Raw genomic sequence first — 19,055 nt, 5'->3', positions numbered from 1 at the left:
TGAGGCAGTTTGTATGGTGTGCACCCAACGGTAAACAGATAAAAAAAAGTCTCTAGAACAAAATTCCAGTCTCACAACATGTCTTCGTCGGGGAATAGCGGGGCAGTGTACGGTGGCGACGAGATCAATGCCATCGTCCTCGATGCTGGAAGTTACACCACGAGAATTGGATACGCTGGAGACGATTACCCAAAAGTGATTGTGCCTTCATGCTATGCAAAGACTGCCAATAATCTGAAGATCTTTGGCCACGGCATGGAGTATCCTCGTTCCAACCAGGAGATTATTCCAATTATGAAGGAATCCCTTATTCAGGATTGGGATGGAGCTATTGAACAATACCGTCATTATTTTAACGAGTTGTTGAAAGTAGACTATCAAGAACAGCCCATTTTGATCACCGAACCCGTTTGGACCGATAAAGAATATAGACAAAAACTCGTGGAGACTTTTTATGAGCTGTTCAACTTCCCTGCTTTGTATTTAGCCAGGACGCCGACGTGTGTGTCTTTTCAGCAGGGAAGATCAAGCTGTTTGGTGGTCGATATAGGCCATGACAGCGTCAGTGTTACTCCAGTCGTTGACGGCATCTGTCTTCTCAGGAACTCTATGAAGACCCATTATAGTGGCCAATTTTTGAATGACCACATTCATAATATCTTGAAATCAAAGTATCCTGATGTGAACATGGAGTTGAAGTACAGAATCAAAGAGAAAACGCCAACTGTGTACCCTGACGCTGCTAAGTTCACCAAAAGAGAGATTCCTGATAAAATTACTACCTCGTTCGACGACTTCCAAAGAGAGAAGATATATGCTGAGTTCAAGGAACTAATGCTTGAGGTTCCGGAAAAAAAGATGAATTCAAGTAACGCCCAAAATGCTGAATCTATCAAAGAACAGTATGACGATGAGTCTGAAAAAAGACTCTTCGAGCTTCCTTCAGGACAGTCTATCGAAATGGGTATCGATCGTTTCCGTCTTGCTGACACGCTCTTCGATCCAGCTAGTTATCCATTCGAGGATGAGTCTCTTAACGAGAAATACCCTGCTAACAACGGTGAGCTCGATATCAGCAGTCCTTATGATGACTACCGTCCGTTAAAGAGGGCCAGAAAAGCGGGATCCAGCCCATCCACGCCAACCCCTGCACCAGAAAATGGCACGACAACCAAGACTGCCAGAGGATTGAGCCAACTAATAACACATGCAATTTCCTCTATCGACATCGACTTGAGGACTTCTATCGCGCACAACATTATTGTTACGGGAGGTTCCTCATTGATCCCCAGATTGACTGAGAGGCTATACAACGAGCTACTGAACTCTAATCCTGGTCTTAAAATCCGTCTCCATGCTCTTGGTAACGCCAACGAGAGACCCAACCAGGCGTGGATTGGAGGAAGCGTGCTTGCATCGCTTGGAACCTTTCATCAGATGTGGGTTAGCAAAGCCGAATACGAGGAGGCTGGTGTCGACAGGATCCTCACCCAACGTTTCCGTTAAGAAGAAAAAATTGTACTATACGACATACATATATATATATATTATAAAATGAGGACGACTTCGATGTGCTTTGCATTTTGCAACTTTACGCAATTGTGCAGGTAAATTTAGTGAGGCACCAACAGATTCGATAATCAAACAAGTGGCCATTTCTAAAGAAAGATGATTACTCCTATCAGCTTGTACCCACCTCAGCCGAATACCACACGTGCTGCAAGCACCTTCATTTCTTACGATTTCAACAATGATAGGATTGCATACGCGTCTGGAAGATCCATCATCGTTCGCTCATTAAGCGAAGAAATTGCTCCTATCCAATTCACTAAGCATACATATCCAACTACTGTGGCCACATTTAGCCCTTCAGGCAACTATATTGCTTCTGGAGATGAGTCAGGCAATGTGAAAATCTGGGATTCCTCTGTCTTTGGCAAAGAAGGCGGTCTGTTTGAGCAGCCCGTAGTCAAGGCTGAGTATCAGATTCTCAGTGGCCCAATTAAGTCCATTGCGTGGGACGGAGACAATCAAAGAGTTATTGCTGTCGGACAAGGTAAAGATCAGTTTGGGCATTGCTTCACGTGGGACTCTGGTAACTCTGTAGGCGAGATCCAAGGCCATGCGGAAACCATCAATGCGGTCGACATCAAAAAGCAAAGGCCCTACAGGGCTGCCACCGTAAGTGATGATAAAGCGTTGGTTTTCTTCAATGGTCCTCCTTTTAAGTTTGATAAGAGTTGTCGTTGTAATCACAGCAACACCATCAGAGATGTCAAGTTCAGCCCCGATGGTCAATGGCTAGTAAGTGTGGGCTCAGACAGAACAATTGTGCTCTACGATGGAAAGACTGGAGAAGTCAAAAAGACCTTGCCACAGGCTCATGAAGGTGGAATTTTTGGGATCTCTTGGTTTGCAAATTCATCTGGTTTTGTTACTGCTTCCGCTGATAACACTCTCAAGTGTTGGAGTCCCGAGCTCGAGCATAAGAACACTTACACAATTGAGTCTCCCTCAACTGTTTCCAACCAGCAAGTTGGTGTTGTAGTGACGAAGGATTATGTTGTTTCCCTCTCTTTGAACGGAAACTTGAACTTCTTTGCTCACACTGGAGGGTCTCCTCAGAAAGTTTGGTACGGTCACCAAAAGCTGTTGTCAGCCGTTTCCGCTGATGGCAAATTTGTGTACACAGGCGACGCTGATGGTTTGCTAGTCAAATGGAAGATTGATGGTGCCAAATTGGAAATCGTTCCCGAATTACTTGGATCTAGAGCGGACCAGCATACAAACTTCATCGCAACTATCACGAAAAGCAACAGCGACATTGTTTCCGCAGGGTGGGACGATAAACTCAAACTTTGGAAAAGTGACGGGACGGTCATTCAAGCTGCCCAGATAGATTCGCAGCCTAAGCAAGTTGCTTCGTACGGCGATAGGTTGTTCGTGATCCAGGAGGGACAATTACTGGTTTATGATGCTAGCAGTCTCGAAGTTCTTGCGAAAACATCCCTCAATTTCAAGGCCACCTACGTGGATGCAATCTCCGAAAGTTCTGTGCTTATCGCAAATCAGACTGCCAACAGGGTGGAGGAGTTCAGTGTGGGAACGTCTTGCAAACTTGAACGTTCATACCAGGCGTTGAGATCACCACCTTCGTTGATCAAGGTCTCTCCTGATGGGAAGTACGCCGCAGTTGCTGACAGCATGGGCAAGTACACATTGTACAACACTAGCGACAGTTCTGTGGTAACTACGAGGTGGGCATTCCACAACAGCCGTGTTGAGGATGCGGAATGGTCCGAGGACTCTCACTTTTTGCTTAGCGGCGGCCTAGATAGCAGTATCTTTGTCTACTCGGTGGCCCGTCCCATGAAAGTGTTGAAGTATCAATTGGCGCACCAAAACGGTGTTTCAGGTGTCAAGTGGTTAAAATACGACAAAAACATTGGTAGCTTTGTATCTACTGGAAATGACGGTGTGGTGAAGGCGTGGTCGGTCGACTTTGCCGCATACAAGTAAGAGGTTGGGGAGCCCAAACGTGGTCCTTCTGACTTCGCGGCTGCAAAATCGCACCAACTCTTCTCATATACCCCACACATAGATGAGAGGGTCCGCGGAGAACTTAACTCTAGAATTGTGTAAAGAAAGATAGATAATGATTAAGAGAACTTTTGAGGAAGCTAAGACTTTAAATCATAAAAAATTGGGAAATGAAAGGAAGCAGATGTAGCTCCAATGTACCCATAGCATCATACGTCGCCGTCGGCCAATTTTTGGTCCGCCCTAAAAAATTCGGACTGCTACTACGTGGAACAAGGGAAGCCGCACTCCCAGCAATCACGCGAGGTTCAAGAGAAGCACTGGTAGAATAGCAGATTAACTATGAGCTTCAGATAAGGAGGCAAAATTAATTCGACACAGACTACCGAACTTTTCAAGAACAGAAAGTAAGTAATTTCTCCTTCCAATTGCCCGCTGGGCTGCTCGGGTCGCCCCTAGCCGTATGGATGTGAGATGGTGCATACATCGAGCCAAAAGGCGCCAAATCCTCCATAGTTCCCCGAAGCAAGAGGTAAAGTGAGTAGCGGACCCTAACCTCCAAGACATTAATTTAAAGCGGCCAATTCCCTGGCAAGTCACACTTACCAACATTTTTTACTTTTTCTTTCAATTTTTTTTTTTTTCCGACTACTTTTTTCTTCTTAAGTTCTTATCATGTCCAAATCACTCATTAAGGGAGCCTTGGATATCGATCCTTGGTTGGAACCATACTCCAACCAGCTCATCAGCCGCCAGTTGCAATACCGTCAATGGCTCGAGACATTGGAAAAAACTGAGGGTTCCTTAGCCAAGTTTGCTTCTTCATACGAACGGTATGGCCTTCACGCCAACACGGATACTAAGGAGGTTACCATCACCGAGTACATCCCTGACGTACAGCTGGTATCGCTTGTGGGTGACTTCAACGGCTGGGACGTGGAAAGGCACCAATTGCAAAAGGTGAACGACTTTGGATTATGGAGTCTCACTATTCCTCCAGTGAAGGAGGACTTTGCCGTTCCTCACGATTCAAAGTACAAAATCTCGATGGTGACTCGCACTGGAGAGCGCATTTACCGATTGGATCCTTGGGTCAGAAGAGCAACATTCAACAAGGAAACAACGACTTACGAGGGAAGATTTTGGAATCCTTCTCTGACCTACACTTTCAAACAAAAAAGACCTGAGCTAAACGATGTGGAGGGGTTGAAGGTCTACGAGGCGCACGTTGGTATCTCGTCTCCAGAGCCTAAGATCGCAAGCTACAAGGAGTTCACCAAGAACACCTTGCCCATTATTCATAAGCTTGGCTATAACACCATCCAATTGATGGCTGTCATGGAGCATGCCTACTACGCCAGTTTCGGTTATCAGGTGACTAACTTCTTCGCCATCTCCTCCAGATACGGTACCCCTGAGGAGCTCAAGGAACTCATTGATGAGGCCCACCGGTTGGGTATCAGAGTTCTTCTTGATGTTGTTCACTCTCATAGCTCCAAAAATGTTGAAGACGGTTTGAATAATTTCAATGGGACCGATCACTACTTATTCCACGGTGGTGCCAAAGGAAACCACGACTTGTGGGATTCGAGATTGTTTAATTACTCCAATTATGAGACATTGCGTTTCTTGTTGTCGAACTTGAAGTTTTACATCGATGTTTACAAGTTTGATGGCTTCCGTTTTGATGGCGTCACCTCTATGTTGTACAAGCATCACGGTTTGAGTTACGGCTTCAGCGGTGATTACAACGAGTACTTCAATTCAGACTTGGTCGATGAAGATGCTATTACCTACCTCATGCTCGGACGTCGCTTGCTTGATGAGATAAAGGATAATGACGGTCCTGCCAACTTCACAACCATTGCCGAGGATGTGAGTGGTATGCCCACATTGTGTTTGCCGATCTCTGCGGGCGGTATTGGATTTGACTACAGATTGTCTATGGCTATCCCGGATATGTGGATCAAGATTTTGAAGCACTTACTGGACGACGAGTGGGACATTGGCAACATTGTTTTTACATTAACTAATAGAAGACACGGAGAGAAGTGTATCGCTTACTGCGAGTCTCACGACCAGGCCTTGGTTGGCGATAAAACGATAGCATTCTGGCTCATGGATAAGGAAATGTACACTAACATGTCTGTTCTCTCACCGATGACAGAAACTATAAGCAGAGGACTTGCTTTACACAAAATGATTCGTTTGGTTACATTCGCCTTGGGTGGTGAAGGCTACTTAAACTTTGAGGGTAACGAATTCGGCCATCCAGAATGGTTAGACTTCCCTAGAGAGGGTAATAATGATTCTTATCATTACGCGAGACGTCAATTCAACTTGATTAACGACGATCTTTTGCGTTACAAATTCTTATTTCATTTCGATTCTGCCATGCTCAAGCTTGACACCGAATACGGTGTCTTGTTGACCCCTCAGGCTTATGTGTCTTTGAAACATGAAATTGATAAAGTTTTGGTCTTCGAAAGAAATGGCCTCCTATTCATTTTCAACTTCCACCCAACTCAATCCTACCCCGACTACAAAGTTGGCGTAGAAGCTGCTGGGGACTATCAAATTGTGCTTGACTCGGATGCTGAGGAATTCGGGGGTTTTGGGAGAATCAAAGACACAAACGAAAAAGGAGAAAAACTCAACTTCGTAACTCTGCCAGAGCAGTGGAACAATAGATCTAACGCTTTATTCATCTATATCCCTTCTAGAACTGCCATAGTGTTACAATTGAAGAACAAAATTAGGGCGTGAGATATGTCTTAAGCAGCTGGTGGAACAAAATCCAGGTGAGTATGACTGAATTGCACCATTTGTCTTGTAAAGGCACGAAGGTGGTTCATCGCTGTTTCATCTTCTTTGTCTATATTTCTCGAAGCCGCTCTTAACGCGTGAATAGTAACAGGCCATATGCTGGAATTTGGGTAGCTTTGTAGTATGCCCACAAGATCTTTGGACAACTTCAGACGAAAATCCGAAGGAAACTTCACCACCTGATCTTCAACAAGAAAAGTATCTTTGACTCTTAATTTTTGGGACAACTTGACGAAGTGACAGATTTTTGCTAATTTATAATTGAGCCCAACAATAGCGGTTGCCTCGTCCTTAAAAAGAATAAGTGGAAAAACTCTTGCTCTAGATGCTGGACGAGAAACGCTGGGCTTTAATGAAACAGGAAGGTTACGATCAATATCTTCAAGTTTTTGATTGAGCTCCATCCATTTGTAAAATTCTCTATTAGATGTGAAATCATCTTCTGTGATCACATCATAAGAGTTGGTAAACTCATTAATGCTGCTGAGAGTCAAAAGCACTTTGTACTGCCACCAAAAAGTGCTTTGGCCCGTCAATAAAGAACTCGAGAGAAATGCTTCAACATCTTTTGCAGATCTTGCAGGCTCATCCAGATGGGAATTCAGATCGTTGAATGACTCAAAGTACATTGGATCCATCGCTTTCCATGTTTTCTCTAACGAGTACATATTTGGCAACTCAAGCTTCAATGACAAGATCAAATCGCAGACGAACATTGCCCAGAAACACGTATGATAGAATGGCGAGTTAGCAAGAAGACTCTCAGATCGATTTCTTCTGGACATGATCGATGTAAGAATACTCGCTGCACCTTTCACATAAGTGCTGTCAATTGCAACAAAAAAGAGCTCGTAGATACATAATAAGATTGTTGACATAAGACAACGAGCAAGTATACCATTGTTTTCATCTTCAGCATCGGGACGACTTAGATGATGTCTGATAGTTCCTACCGTCTTTTGGTAGTATTTAAGTGGATACGAAGGATCAATAGCGTCAGGATTGATCCTCAGAAGAATCAACGAGCTTAAGCAAAAAATGGCATTAAGGATCATCTTGGTATCTTCGTATAACGCTAGCTCGGAAACAAGCTTCTGGAAGCTTTCCTGGGGTAGGAAGGAGTCGATGCTTTTGGAAATGACATGAACGAATAAGTCGAAAAGCTTGCTCTCCAACTCATCTTCAAGAACATCTTGATACACTGCTCCTATAGGTGATCTTGGAGAGGCGATCTTCAAAGCATCAGCAAATTCAGCATACAAAGCATCCAAAGAATATTCAGCCAATGTAGTTTCCTGCTTTTTCCTTGCAAACTGCAACTCTAAAGCTTCGTGGCTGATCTTGTTGATCTTTGGCTTCAGATTCTTCTTCACCCGCAGCGGCTTGAAAGTTGTCCTCAGCTCCTTCGACGGGAGTGTCGGCAGAATTTCCGCAGACGAGTCGTTCGGTCTGCTGAACGCTGCCGGCAGCGGAATCAATGGTTGCAAGGGAGCATTGTTGTGAAGGCGGTTTAAAAGCGCTGGTGCTCTAGCAAATCTGCCATCTTCCAGACCAACCACCTGGTTCAGTGGAGGTTGATTAGCAAGATATAGGGGCTGTGCGGACTGCAATGGGGTGTAGAAGCTTCCGGGGTACGGCTGAGGCTGTCTTTGGTTTAGAGGGACCGTATAGATCATTTGGCCGGAGATCCGAGGATCTTGTGCTGACGGCAGGGGCTGGGCAAGAAGCTGTGCAGAAGCCTGATACTCACGAGATCTCTTCTCTGAACTAATTGGATTGACCACAATGGAGGGGATCTGTTGTGGAAGGGTATGTTGGTAAGGAAAAGGCTGATCCAACGACAGCTGGTGACTGTGGTGGGGAGGAGGACCACCTGGGTTGAATTGGGACATATTCTCAAGAGGATGAAAGAGTGTTTTTAAAACTCCACTGGAGAAGGAAGTGTAGAAAGAAACTGTGAGTAATTCTTGGACGATGGGAGCGCTAACTTATAAACAATGTTTACTGCCAGGCGAAAAATCGAGGGCGTTAAACTATAACCGCGCAGGTGGAATAACTGCAACTCGGTTAACGGTCTGGTGCCTTCGACATTTTTACTGGTCTCGCGAACAAGAAAGAAATCTAGAGTCATGGAAGTGGCACAATACTCGATTATTAAGGTTCCACTTAACTTACAGATTTTATTGTATTAGTGAATCACCAGATTCTGTTTCGGGCGATCCGCGAGATCCAACGTTGCGCTTGTATGGTGCTCACCGCTAACCTCCACAACAAGAAATAGTTTACGCTGCAATTGACACGGTGGGCTTGTGGTCATGAGGCATGGCTATTTTCATTGTGATTTATGCCGCTTTTCATAAGCAGCTATTCTCTTCACGTCTCCTCTTAGCGCATACCCGAGCCGCAACAGCCCACAACCTACGATTTAACTAACTACAGGTTTAGGCGAGCCTCAAGTTGTTGGAATCGCCTTTTCTTTGCACATGGCAGATAAAGAATTAACCGTGTTTGTGGTTGACTTGCACCCCGCAGCGGCATCTTCTCATGATTACTTGTACGAAGTTTTATCAGGGAAGCTTTTGAAGGGTCTCAAGACGGACTATGTATCGGTGGTAGGCTACCATTCCCCACTTACGAAACATGAGCTTGCAGAGAAGAAGGTATTTCCTGGGGTTAACGTGTTACTGAATTTCGAGACGCCGAGCTACGAGCAGCTTGTTAGGATCAGGAAAGAATTGCGGGTCAATGACAGCTGGGAGTCTTCACAAAGCGATAGCTTTCAATCTTTTATATTTTCCCTCAGCTTGCTCGAAGACACGAAAACAAAAGCCTTCACTCGTAACATTGTGGTGCTTACGTCACATGAGTCTCCATTGAGTTCACTCACAGAGCAAAAAGCAGATGGTATTCCCAACATTCTAAAGAACCTACGTGTGAACATGATCGTGGTGGTAGACGGTCTCGAGGAATCTTCTGAGACATACTCGCAATGGGCGCTTTTGAAACCAAGTTTTGCAGAGTTCATTATTATGTCATCAAAGCAGGCCCGCTACACCGCTCAAAATGTACCTCCAGCCAAAAAAGTAAGACCTTTGCCAATATACAGAGGAGAGCTACGATTTGGATCTGACTTCTTTGCTGTAATCGAGGACAGTTCATACGCTTGTGAGGCCGACGACTTGGCATTATCATGGCCCGTAGAGGTATATCCTGCTGCCAAGAAAGATGTGTCATCTATCTCATTTCATGACTACATTCTTGAGGATGGCAGACCCATACGTTTGGAGAGGAAATCGTCACATTACGTCTGGTCGAAAAATGAGGAGTATCAACGACCAGAGTACCCTGATGAGGAAGATGTGGACACAAAAAAGTTTCACAAAGTTGAGGTTGAATCTAAGGATTTTACTCCTGGGTTCAAGTTCTCAAATTTTGATCTCATTGCTCTTGATGATGACTTAACTGAATCAGCCAGACTTAAAATCTTTAGTGCCTTTGACATTTTGGGATTCATCAAATCCGAAAGTATACCTCCGGCCTACCTTACTAGTGAAACCTTCTTCGTTGTCCCAGAGAAGGCTGCCACACTAAGAGCGAACCTCAGTCATACCATTTTGGCTAAGGCTCTCTTGGAGACGGAATCGGCTGCATTAGCACGTTTTGTCAGAAAACAAGCGAAGGAAGTCGAATTAGGTGTTTTAATTCCAATCAAGATTAAGGATGGTACAAAGAACTCCTTTAATTATCTTCTTGTGAGGTTACCGTTTAGAGAAGATGAGAATATAGGCAACTTCCCAAGTTTAAAAGAACATAAACTGGATAAAATTGTGCCAAAGTTGATGGAGCAGTTCATCGAAAGCAAAACTTTCACTGAACAAGAAACGAAGGATTCACAATCTCTCCATAATCATCGAGTCACCATGAGGACTTCTCAGTCGTCCAAGTTACCATTGCCGAACACATCAAAAGAAATTTTTTCTACATCATCCACGAGTCAAGTCCGCCTTTTGAACTATGTGAGAAAAATCATAATCAGGTCATTGGATGAGGATGACCTAGATAAATTCCTACAACAGAAGAGCCTAATTTCAAACGTTCTCAAGAGTGATCTGTTTGCTTCAAATTTCTTCAATTTGCGGAACTGCTTAAGCTATAGTGCCAGTTCGGCCTCATTTGTGGATTTGTCTCGCCGTGCTAAGGACACATCAAGAGGTCTAGTTGACGAGCTCGATATAAAGTATGTAAGGAAGGAGGATCTCAAGAAGAAGAAGCCAAGAAAAGGAGGTGATACATTTGATACAAAAGGTTATTATGGAGCTGATGAGGGAGAATACGATGCTGTTCCTGACTTCGGGTTTTAACTCTTAGTATTTACAATTTGAAAAGTTGATTGCGCAAATCGAATTCTCTATCTTTCGCTGTTCTTTTACGGTTCGACGACGTTGCTGTGCCATCGTCACCCAACCTTGCAACCATTCTGGTGTACACGCCAGTCTCTTTGACGCGATTCTTCTCTTTCTTCATGATCTGCTTTAATTCAGAATCCTCAATTTCGAGAATGGCCTCCTTGTCAAATAAACCCTTGAATCTTCCATCGCGGGCCTGCCTCCAGGTGTCAACCCAGAAATTCGCCATTCCAATCTCATCAAAGCTTCCATCTTTCTTGACCTTTCTCCTCTTGAGAGCTATATTGTAGAGCAACTCGTGGATGTCATTTGTGGGATGATCCATGTAGGTCCTATACATTTTACCTGTTGAATTTTGAAGATTGAGAACATAAAGGAGATAATCAGCTAAAATTATTGGATCAACAAATGAAGTATGAACACATCCAACGAGGGCTAGCGAAAGCATTGTTTCATTATCCCTCACAGTAGGTAGAAAAACTCCGGGAGTATCGTAAACGAGAATGTCAGGATCCTCACTCAAACGTATGACTTCACTTGTATTTCTGGTAACACCGGGCTGACCGCCAGTCCTGGCAACCTTCTTTTTCTTCGACGAAACACTTTTAGGTAGTTGCGAGACGTATCCCACGGAACGGAGAGTATTGACCAAAGTAGACTTGCCCACGTTTGGCATACCGATGATCATTGTCCGAAGTCCGAGTGGAGGCGGCGGGTACATTGTTTCGTATTTCTCCTTAAGAAGCTTAAGTATCGATCTCGCATCTTTGTTACTCCTGGCATCCACAAAGAGAAATTTCTCATCACCATGCCACCTCTTTTGTAGATCTGGTTTCAAGACTGAAAGATCTTTCTTGGAGTAGAGAACTATCTTCTCTTTTCTCGCTAGCACCTTATCAAACAACACATTAGTTGTGGAGATAGGTGCTCTGGAGTCTCTCACCTCAAGCACTAGGTCAACTTGCGGGGCTAAATAGCTAAACCGCGTGAGAGCTTTCTGATGATGTCCTTTGAAGTTTGAAAGTATTAGTCTATAATCCGGAAAGACTCTTCTGGGTACAAATGACATAGATGTGGATGATGGAATGGGGTGCTAGTCTTTAGTGTATGTATCGCGATGATCAACCTACATATCTAGGAACCGATTTTCAATCACACACCTAGAATGCCTCTAATCACATTCACGGGCCTCCCCTGCTCAGGGAAATCAAAATGGGCCAAAGAACTCGTTAGCGAACTCGAAAAGAGAATTGAGGCTGCCAAGGAGTCAAACGCTCCAGGTCACAACTATAACATTGTATACCACTCAGATGAGAGCATCGGTGTAAATCCTGAATCTTATAAAGAGTCTGCCACCGAGAAAAGTGCGAGAGGAGCACAGATGTCTGCAGTCAAAAGAGACCTATCGAGATCGACCTTTGTTATTCTCAATTCTCTTTCTTACATCAAAGGTTTCCGCTACCAGCTCTTCTGCGAGGCCAAGGGCGTTGTCACACCTCACTGCGTTATTCACGTCGTGAGTTCTTTGGACAAATGCCTTGAAAGAAACAAGGAGAGTGGTAACAAATGGAGTCCGGAGTTAATTGAGCAACTTCAAATGAGGTACGAGGAACCTCGAGAAGACGCAAGGTGGGATTCTCCATTATTCACTTTGGTAACAGACTACGAGAATGAGACATTGCCAGTGGACGAAATTTGGGATGCTCTTGTCCTAAAGCGTCCACCTCCTCCCAATGCTGCTACATTGGTTAAGCCTACTTCCAGCAATGACTTCCTTCAGCAGTTAGATACACTCACCCAAAATGTCATTACCAAGATCTTGCAGCATCAGCAACTATCCTTGGGCGGCCAAGTGGTCATTTCAAAAGATTTACTCATCGATCTTCCTGTGAATAAAGTGAGCATTGCTCAGCTTCAGAGAATCAGAAGAACGTTTATCTCTTTGAATCGAATGCGTCAGATCGAACCTGATCGGATTACTCCATTATTTGTTGACTACGTCAATTCATCCTTCGATAACGAATAAATCTCTATGGTTTGCAAACTTTAATAGAACCTAGCTCCCAAAACTCTAATCAACGTTTTCTTTCGTTCATCCACTTAAAATGCACATCGCCATCAGCATCGTACAACTTCTTCTTCGCACCCTTCTTCATTAGTTCTTTTGTCGTCTCTAGTCTATCTTCAACTTCCTTGAGTTTCCTCTCTCTCTCCATTCTCTCCTTTAAAAGCTTGTAGTCTGCTAGCTTTTGCTTGTCGAGTTTTTCTTTGTCATCAAACTCTATCTCCTTCATGATACGCTCGCTCGTTTCGAGCTGATTTAACCTGAGTCTGTTCTCTCTTCTTTCTAGCATGCTCTCATCCGTATCAAAGAACTTTTCGGCTTTGAACAGTTCAAGGCTCTCTTCATTATCAACAAAGACTGTATGTTTCCCGCCAGCTTTGAAGCCTAGCTTGTTTTTCAACTTCTCGATCTTCTGACTTTCATTTAATCGCATTGTTCTTACATAGTTTAAGTCTTGAGATTTGAGAAGCTTCACTTGTTGGGTGGAAAGAGACTCACCTTCCCTTTCAGTGATGAGAATGCCCTCATCGTCTGTTCTTTTTCTTGTCATAGCATGGTAATACTCATCAGGATTGTATTGTGTAGCTTTTTGTCTAAGAGCCTTGAGCGCAGCTTGTTTCTTGTGGTAGTCTGCAGCTCTTAGCCGATAGTCCTTCTTTTTTTCTAGAAGGCCATACTTTGCCCTATCCAGAGTCTGCGAACGTTCTCTATGCTGCTTTTTCTGAACATTGTGCACTAACTTAGCCATCGCTGTGGAAGTTACTTAATTAGATTCACTGTGAAACAACCTCATCGCATTAATGTAGAATCGGAGATATGCAGGGCGCTGATAAGAGGGTACTTTTTTGAAGTCATCAACTTCAAATGTTTGACAAATTTTGAAATTTGACTCATATTAAATCGATTATTTTAACTGATTCCCATTTTGCAGTTGCTAATGTGATCGACTTTGAGTATAAAGTCTTTGTACAAGTTTTTGAGTAGAAGTGATACGGGATACCACAATATCAGATCGATGTGAAATTCTGCAGTGAAACCTAGCCAAAGCTGTATATTAGCTCATTCTTTACTATGTCATAGCCTTTCCAAGCATTATATGGGGCTCTATGGTTCCCTTGTGTTCCAACACTAGTACTCAGTTCGCCTGCAAAATTTGATAGGTCGATTGCCGCAGTGCAAAAGATCTGAAAATTTCTTGACAGCCGACTTATATCTGACAAAATATAATTATTTCTATTTATAATGTTCAATCTTCCCTGTTCAAACCTCTTCAAGTATGTATTGATGGTCGGCTGCAAACCTTGGTTTACTGCACACACGACTTTCATACTCAAGATATTCTTGGATTTTCACCGAGCCATATAACGTGGAGATCGAATGTTGAAGCTCAATACTCATGTAAAAGGAATTGTCCGCCATGTTGCCAAGACGCCTCTTCCGTCGACTCTTCTACTATCAAGACGACTATCAGACAAACTCGTCGAGAAACGGCCTACTGATGAAAAAGCTGAGAATTCAACAGAGGATATCAATGTGCCTTGGTACTTGAGGGAAGATGTGGCTTCGCCGTTGCTGGAGACACAGAAAGTTGAGCTCCCTGAAATTCCAACGAATGCTCCTCAAGAAGTTTCCACGTTCTGTGATCTTTTGGCCAATAAGTATGGTATGACGGACATTCATCTCTTTGACATGACCACACTTGATGACAGCCACGAATTCAGGGCGACAAACAAAAGCGTTGACTACATTTTGATCTGCTCAGGTAAATCTGAGAAGCATAACTTTAAGGCTGCGACTGAATTTCGCCACTACCTTAAGCACACATATGATTACTTCCCTCTAATGGAAGGAATGGTCAGTGGAGCCATGTCACCTATAATGCGGAGGAGGCTCCTCAGAAGGGCATCCAGAGGGCCCCCTGCAACAGCAAACGACTATGGCAAATCTGCAAACTCGTGGATAATGTGCCATCATGAAAATATTGACATCCATATGATGACGAAAGAGAGAAGAGAAGAATTGAACCTCGAGTCCCTTTGGTGCAAGCCTGAAGATGCTGAGAAGTATGCACCTAAGGAAAGCGCTCCTCAATTATCAGATCACATCTTCAGTGGAATAAGGCGATTGCATACTTCTGCAAAAACTTTGTACTCGAGTCTGGAGACTTTGGAAACGCATTTATACCAATTGCACTCCCTTAGTCCGGACAGTACGGATGCTGAACTAGAGCAACGTCTTGTTGCATTCAACAAAGCATGTGAGAATCCCAATTTTCGTGATTATAGTTTGAGGTTTCAAATGTACAAAACGCTTCATTTGATACGTCCGGCCATCGTCACATTCGAGAAATGCGAGGAAGTGTTACTTAGCAAGTACGCTTCTATTGACTTGGCTCTTGATGATTCCCTTGATTATGCATCGGAGAAAGCCAAGGATGTGTCCGAATACATGAAGCTCCTACTCGATTCTCCAGATGTCAACGAAGCGAGTTTCGAGAAGCATCACGCTGACCTCAGATTTCAAAAGCTCTCTACTTTTATTCGTACTCTTTACAGCTTTTCAAACGAACGCTTCTCCATGATCACCAACCCCGATTTCATTCCCCTTCTTTGGAGACTAGCATACGACGAGAACAAAGAACCCGTGACTCCCAAGATGGTGGACGGCATCATTCACCATGGAGACGAAATGATTATTAGAGAACCAGGTCCCTCGATTAGCATTGCGTCCAAAAGAGCTAGAGACGTTTTAAGCCTCGTGAATTATCTCACGGAGAAGATTGAGGCTGGGCATGAGCTTACCGCACCTGTCCAAGAACTCATTCTATTCACTTATGGCAATGCCGGTAAATGGGAAATCTTTTGGGAAGAGTGGAATAAGATTTGTTTTTCAAGAGTATCACCATCGGACGAAGTCGTCCTTCAGTCATGGCTAAGACTAATGGTTTTCCTAAGTCTCGTCAATAATCGTGCTCAGATCCTATTTTTCTTCAATCGCTACTGGGATAACGGCTCAGAAGTAGGAGGAACTGTTATGCAATCGCTTCGTGCAAACAAGGAGAAATTTCAGTCTGATAACGAGAAGGATGCTTTTAAAAGAGCTGCCAGTTCAATGTTAGAGAGTTTAGGCAAGAACAAATTCGAAGGTATTCAGACATATATAGCAGAGCTCTGAGGATCAATCATGTACATACGCTATTTTGCAACCATCGCGTGTAGGCAGCACCAGTTCTCACAGCGCGTATCAGGCCGTCGCGTTAAAACATAATTAGCATGTCTTTACAAAATGACCTGTCTTTACAGAATGACCTTCTAAGACAAAAACTACATATAAAAGAATGGGAAAAGGCGTTTGCAAAAGCCAATGGGAGAAATCCTTCAAAGGATGATGTCAAGGCCAACCCAGAGATATATAAAGCTTACAAGAGCTACAACCACTTGAAATCAAAACAGAAGAGAGCCCAAAGCGAGCCTTTAAAACAAAGAGATGACAGAGTGACGAACAAAATACTGGAGAATCATCTAGATGCAATAGACTTTGTTCCACTACCTGTTGAATTAAACGAGGAGTCAAAGGAAAATGCAGATGAGAGCCACCCTCGATCTAACGCGGAGTTGGGGCCGACGCCTCAGGCAAACGGCAAAGTTCTCTCATTATTCGATTTCTTGAGTCCACCAGAGTCATCTCCCTCGAAAAACATTGCTAGCAAAGTCCCTAAAACCCTCAATTCATCTCCATTGAAGGACGGGGCCATATTCAAGACACCTACAAAAGCAGTGAGACGCATTGAGTATTCTGACTTGACTCCAGCGTTTAACAGTCTGACAAAGAAATCACTTACAGCGGCACTACAGCAGGCGCAGTCTCCTCTAAAACATGGTCAAACGTTGCATGTAACTCAGACTCAACGAGTTAACGAAGAGACGCCATTTTACTTGGGCAAAGTCAACAACAAATTTCTGTTTCGTGATGAGCCTGAGCTGCCCTTACAGACAAATTCAGCTAGCAAATCAAAACACACAACTATGCTACCTCAAACTCCAATCAAGTTTGAGCTTGAAAACTCGAAGTTTCTGATATCACCATCCCCAATAAAGCTTGAAAGAATGTCATCGTTGGGGAACAACAGAAAATTGACTGATGTCTTTAACGAAGCTGTCAGCCTTCAGCTCGATGAACTGCTTAAATTAGAAGTTGAACTGGAGCTCATGCTAGAGATGCAAAAGGAAATTGCTGAAGAGGGGGAGAAGCAGGATGATAATATAGGTGCATCTACGTTTGGCAAAAAAAGGAAGAGAATAACACAGAAGAGAACGACAAGGAGGTGGAAGATTAAGCCGAGGGAAGAAGATGGCGAGGTTGAGTCTTTTGAAGGCAAGAATGTTCACGATGAAATCAAAAAGATTAAAGAAAAGGAAATGAGGATGTTGATGGGGCACCATGAGGGGGAGTCAGAGGATGATGACTCAACAGATTGTGATACCCTGGAGCCTGAAGTCGTCACTACCAAACCATCACTACACGCTGGTGAGCTGCTGAAAAAAAGTAGAACATTCAAGCCCATCAGCGGCAACTTTCAAAGACTTAAGATCAATGATCCTCGCTCAAAGAGGTTCAAGCTGAGAATGAGAAGGCGGTGAAATGATCCTTTTTATATACATATACATCACGAAGGCAAGGCGACTATAAGTTCATCACTGTCCACCTTATCAACAGGCTGAACCTTCGAATGCTTGGGGGCATCCGTGACATCTTGCCCTCCATTCGATTTCTCATTTCCCAAATACACTGGTCTGTTCCACCGTTTTCCATCACATTCGTAATCCCACACATTCTTTGCCATGGTGGATTCTTGCTCCAACCTCTCATTGTGTAAATCGTTTTGCAACTCCTGTATTTCCCTGTCATCCTCCCCAGTATCTTCGGTCTCAATGTGCTTCTCTACCATCTTGACTTTCCCGTCCTTAATAACCATTTCCACCACTTTCTTTGTTCTGCCAATTCGTTGTTTTCTCTGTTCCTCGGCTTTTCTGTGTAGCTTTTGCTGCTTTTTGAGTTGCAACGCTCTCTCCACTGGGGAGAGCCACATGCTTGCACTGGATTCGGAGGGCATCTCAAAATCAGCAGCATTATCTATTATTCTGGTTCTTTCGGCACCAGTAGCTTGAAAGTTAAGCAATGTGTTTAGCCTGTTCTGAGCCTCTAGGAGATCTGGGTTGATGTCTTTAGTCTTTTCATAGTGTTCGATCTCTTTAAGCAGCTCCTCGAGTTCCTTCTTCTTCTTAATCTCCTCTTCCTTCATGGCGCTCACCCTCTTTCGCTCAGCGTCTGCCTCGGCCAAGGCTGCCTCCTGCGCCTTCCAAAGGTTCTCACCTGCGGATACTGAGACCTTGATGCCCTTCTTGGCCTTTCCTGTTGCCAGAGATGGTCTCTCCATATGATGGAATTCCTTTTTGTTGTCACTTTGATCCCTTTCTGACCGCAAAATCGTAATTATCTCCTTCTTTTCGTTCGACAGAAGAAGCTCTTTTCCACAGAATGAGCACGGCTGCAAACCTTCTTTTGAGCAGATAATCTTCCCACAATTAAGGCAGTTAGGAGCAACTTCAAAGAGAGGATGCCTGGTAGCCATGCAATTACAAACACGACGAGAGCTTATAGCATTATCTAGGCCGCTGGCGGCACTTTCTACCTCGAGATCATTGAGAGCAGCCTCAATGTCCTTCAAATTGTCGAGATTCTTTTTCTTCCGCTTCTTTGCAGTAGCTTGGGTAGCCTTGCCGGAGGGCTTTGCGTCAGCAAGCTCAGATATGGTGACTGAGTTCTTATTAGCATTGAGCCTGGCGCCTGAATTGCCCCTTTTCTCTTGTCCAGCTCCCCATGCGTTCTTCCCCTTGCTGCCGGAAGGAGCAAGGGCGGCAGCAGCAGAGGGTTTTGCCCGTTCTTCTCTCATTTTTCGGAGTCGTTCTTCATCTTGACGCTTCTTGTCCTCCTCTTCTTTGATCTGCTTGAAGTTTCTGATAATGTCGAAAGTTGCGTCGCTGGGCCCTAGAATATCGAGAAAATGAGACTCTAGCTCATGGTCAGACGGTAGCGAGAGGGCATACTTTACCATCTCTTTGCACAGATTCTTGTCTATCGGTAGAATTTCAGCAATGGCGTCCGTGGCATATTTGTAGAGGTTTTCGTACATGGGAAGAGGATGTGGAGTAGCTGGT

The 19,055-nt window shown here is 44.0% G+C and overlaps 11 protein-coding genes across 11 annotated transcripts; 7 read left to right on the top strand and 4 right to left on the bottom strand. All coding sequences in view use genetic code 12, as the record gives it.

Annotated features, from left to right (window-relative positions):
- Positions 1-78: 78 nt before the first annotated feature.
- Positions 79-1,506, top strand: ARP4 (Arp4p; the record flags this gene model as incomplete). The annotated part of the gene is made up of 1 exon (XM_029035065.1): positions 79-1,506. The coding sequence occupies one exon, from the start codon at positions 79-81 to the stop codon at positions 1,504-1,506; it is 1,428 nt and encodes a 475-aa protein (XP_028890307.1).
- A 162-nt stretch (positions 1,507-1,668) lies between these two features.
- CJI96_0000817 (uncharacterized protein) lies at positions 1,669-3,519 on the top strand (the record flags this gene model as incomplete). Its single annotated transcript, XM_029035064.2, has 1 exon — positions 1,669-3,519. One exon carries the CDS (start codon positions 1,669-1,671, stop codon positions 3,517-3,519), a length of 1,851 nt encoding a protein of 616 aa, XP_028890306.2.
- A 696-nt stretch (positions 3,520-4,215) lies between these two features.
- GLC3 (1,4-alpha-glucan branching enzyme) lies at positions 4,216-6,306 on the top strand (the record flags this gene model as incomplete). The annotated part of the gene is made up of 1 exon (XM_029035063.2): positions 4,216-6,306. The coding sequence occupies one exon, from the start codon at positions 4,216-4,218 to the stop codon at positions 6,304-6,306; it is 2,091 nt and encodes a 696-aa protein (XP_028890305.2).
- Positions 6,307-6,314: 8 nt separating this feature from the next.
- On the bottom strand, positions 6,315-8,258 carry CJI96_0000815 (uncharacterized protein; the record flags this gene model as incomplete). The annotated part of the gene is made up of 1 exon (XM_029035062.2): positions 6,315-8,258. One exon carries the CDS (start codon positions 8,256-8,258, stop codon positions 6,315-6,317), a length of 1,944 nt encoding a protein of 647 aa, XP_028890304.2.
- A 591-nt stretch (positions 8,259-8,849) lies between these two features.
- On the top strand, positions 8,850-10,727 carry YKU80 (ATP-dependent DNA helicase YKU80; the record flags this gene model as incomplete). The annotated part of the gene is made up of 1 exon (XM_029035061.2): positions 8,850-10,727. One exon carries the CDS (start codon positions 8,850-8,852, stop codon positions 10,725-10,727), a length of 1,878 nt encoding a protein of 625 aa, XP_028890303.2.
- Positions 10,728-10,737: 10 nt separating this feature from the next.
- On the bottom strand, positions 10,738-11,841 carry MTG1 (putative GTPase; the record flags this gene model as incomplete). Its single annotated transcript, XM_029035060.2, has 1 exon — positions 10,738-11,841. One exon carries the CDS (start codon positions 11,839-11,841, stop codon positions 10,738-10,740), a length of 1,104 nt encoding a protein of 367 aa, XP_028890302.2.
- A 96-nt stretch (positions 11,842-11,937) lies between these two features.
- On the top strand, positions 11,938-12,798 carry KTI12 (Kti12p; the record flags this gene model as incomplete). The annotated part of the gene is made up of 1 exon (XM_029035059.2): positions 11,938-12,798. One exon carries the CDS (start codon positions 11,938-11,940, stop codon positions 12,796-12,798), a length of 861 nt encoding a protein of 286 aa, XP_028890301.1.
- Positions 12,799-12,847: 49 nt separating this feature from the next.
- CJI96_0000811 (rRNA-processing protein UTP11) lies at positions 12,848-13,585 on the bottom strand (the record flags this gene model as incomplete). The annotated part of the gene is made up of 1 exon (XM_029035058.2): positions 12,848-13,585. One exon carries the CDS (start codon positions 13,583-13,585, stop codon positions 12,848-12,850), a length of 738 nt encoding a protein of 245 aa, XP_028890300.2.
- A 629-nt stretch (positions 13,586-14,214) lies between these two features.
- CJI96_0000810 (uncharacterized protein) lies at positions 14,215-16,011 on the top strand (the record flags this gene model as incomplete). Its single annotated transcript, XM_029035057.2, has 1 exon — positions 14,215-16,011. The coding sequence occupies one exon, from the start codon at positions 14,215-14,217 to the stop codon at positions 16,009-16,011; it is 1,797 nt and encodes a 598-aa protein (XP_028890299.2).
- Positions 16,012-16,109: 98 nt separating this feature from the next.
- Positions 16,110-17,477, top strand: CJI96_0000809 (uncharacterized protein; the record flags this gene model as incomplete). The annotated part of the gene is made up of 1 exon (XM_029035056.2): positions 16,110-17,477. The coding sequence occupies one exon, from the start codon at positions 16,110-16,112 to the stop codon at positions 17,475-17,477; it is 1,368 nt and encodes a 455-aa protein (XP_028890298.1).
- A 26-nt stretch (positions 17,478-17,503) lies between these two features.
- Positions 17,504-19,030, bottom strand: CJI96_0000808 (uncharacterized protein; the record flags this gene model as incomplete). Its single annotated transcript, XM_029035055.2, has 1 exon — positions 17,504-19,030. The coding sequence occupies one exon, from the start codon at positions 19,028-19,030 to the stop codon at positions 17,504-17,506; it is 1,527 nt and encodes a 508-aa protein (XP_028890297.2).
- Between the last annotated feature and the right edge of the window lie 25 nt (positions 19,031-19,055).

This window comes from Candidozyma auris, chromosome 1 (assembly GCF_003013715.1).
Source record: "Candidozyma auris chromosome 1, complete sequence".
Taxonomy (NCBI): domain Eukaryota; kingdom Fungi; phylum Ascomycota; class Pichiomycetes; order Serinales; family Metschnikowiaceae; genus Candidozyma; species Candidozyma auris.
Note: the sequence above shows the minus strand (reverse complement) of the source record. Positions and strands in the feature narration are given on the sequence as shown.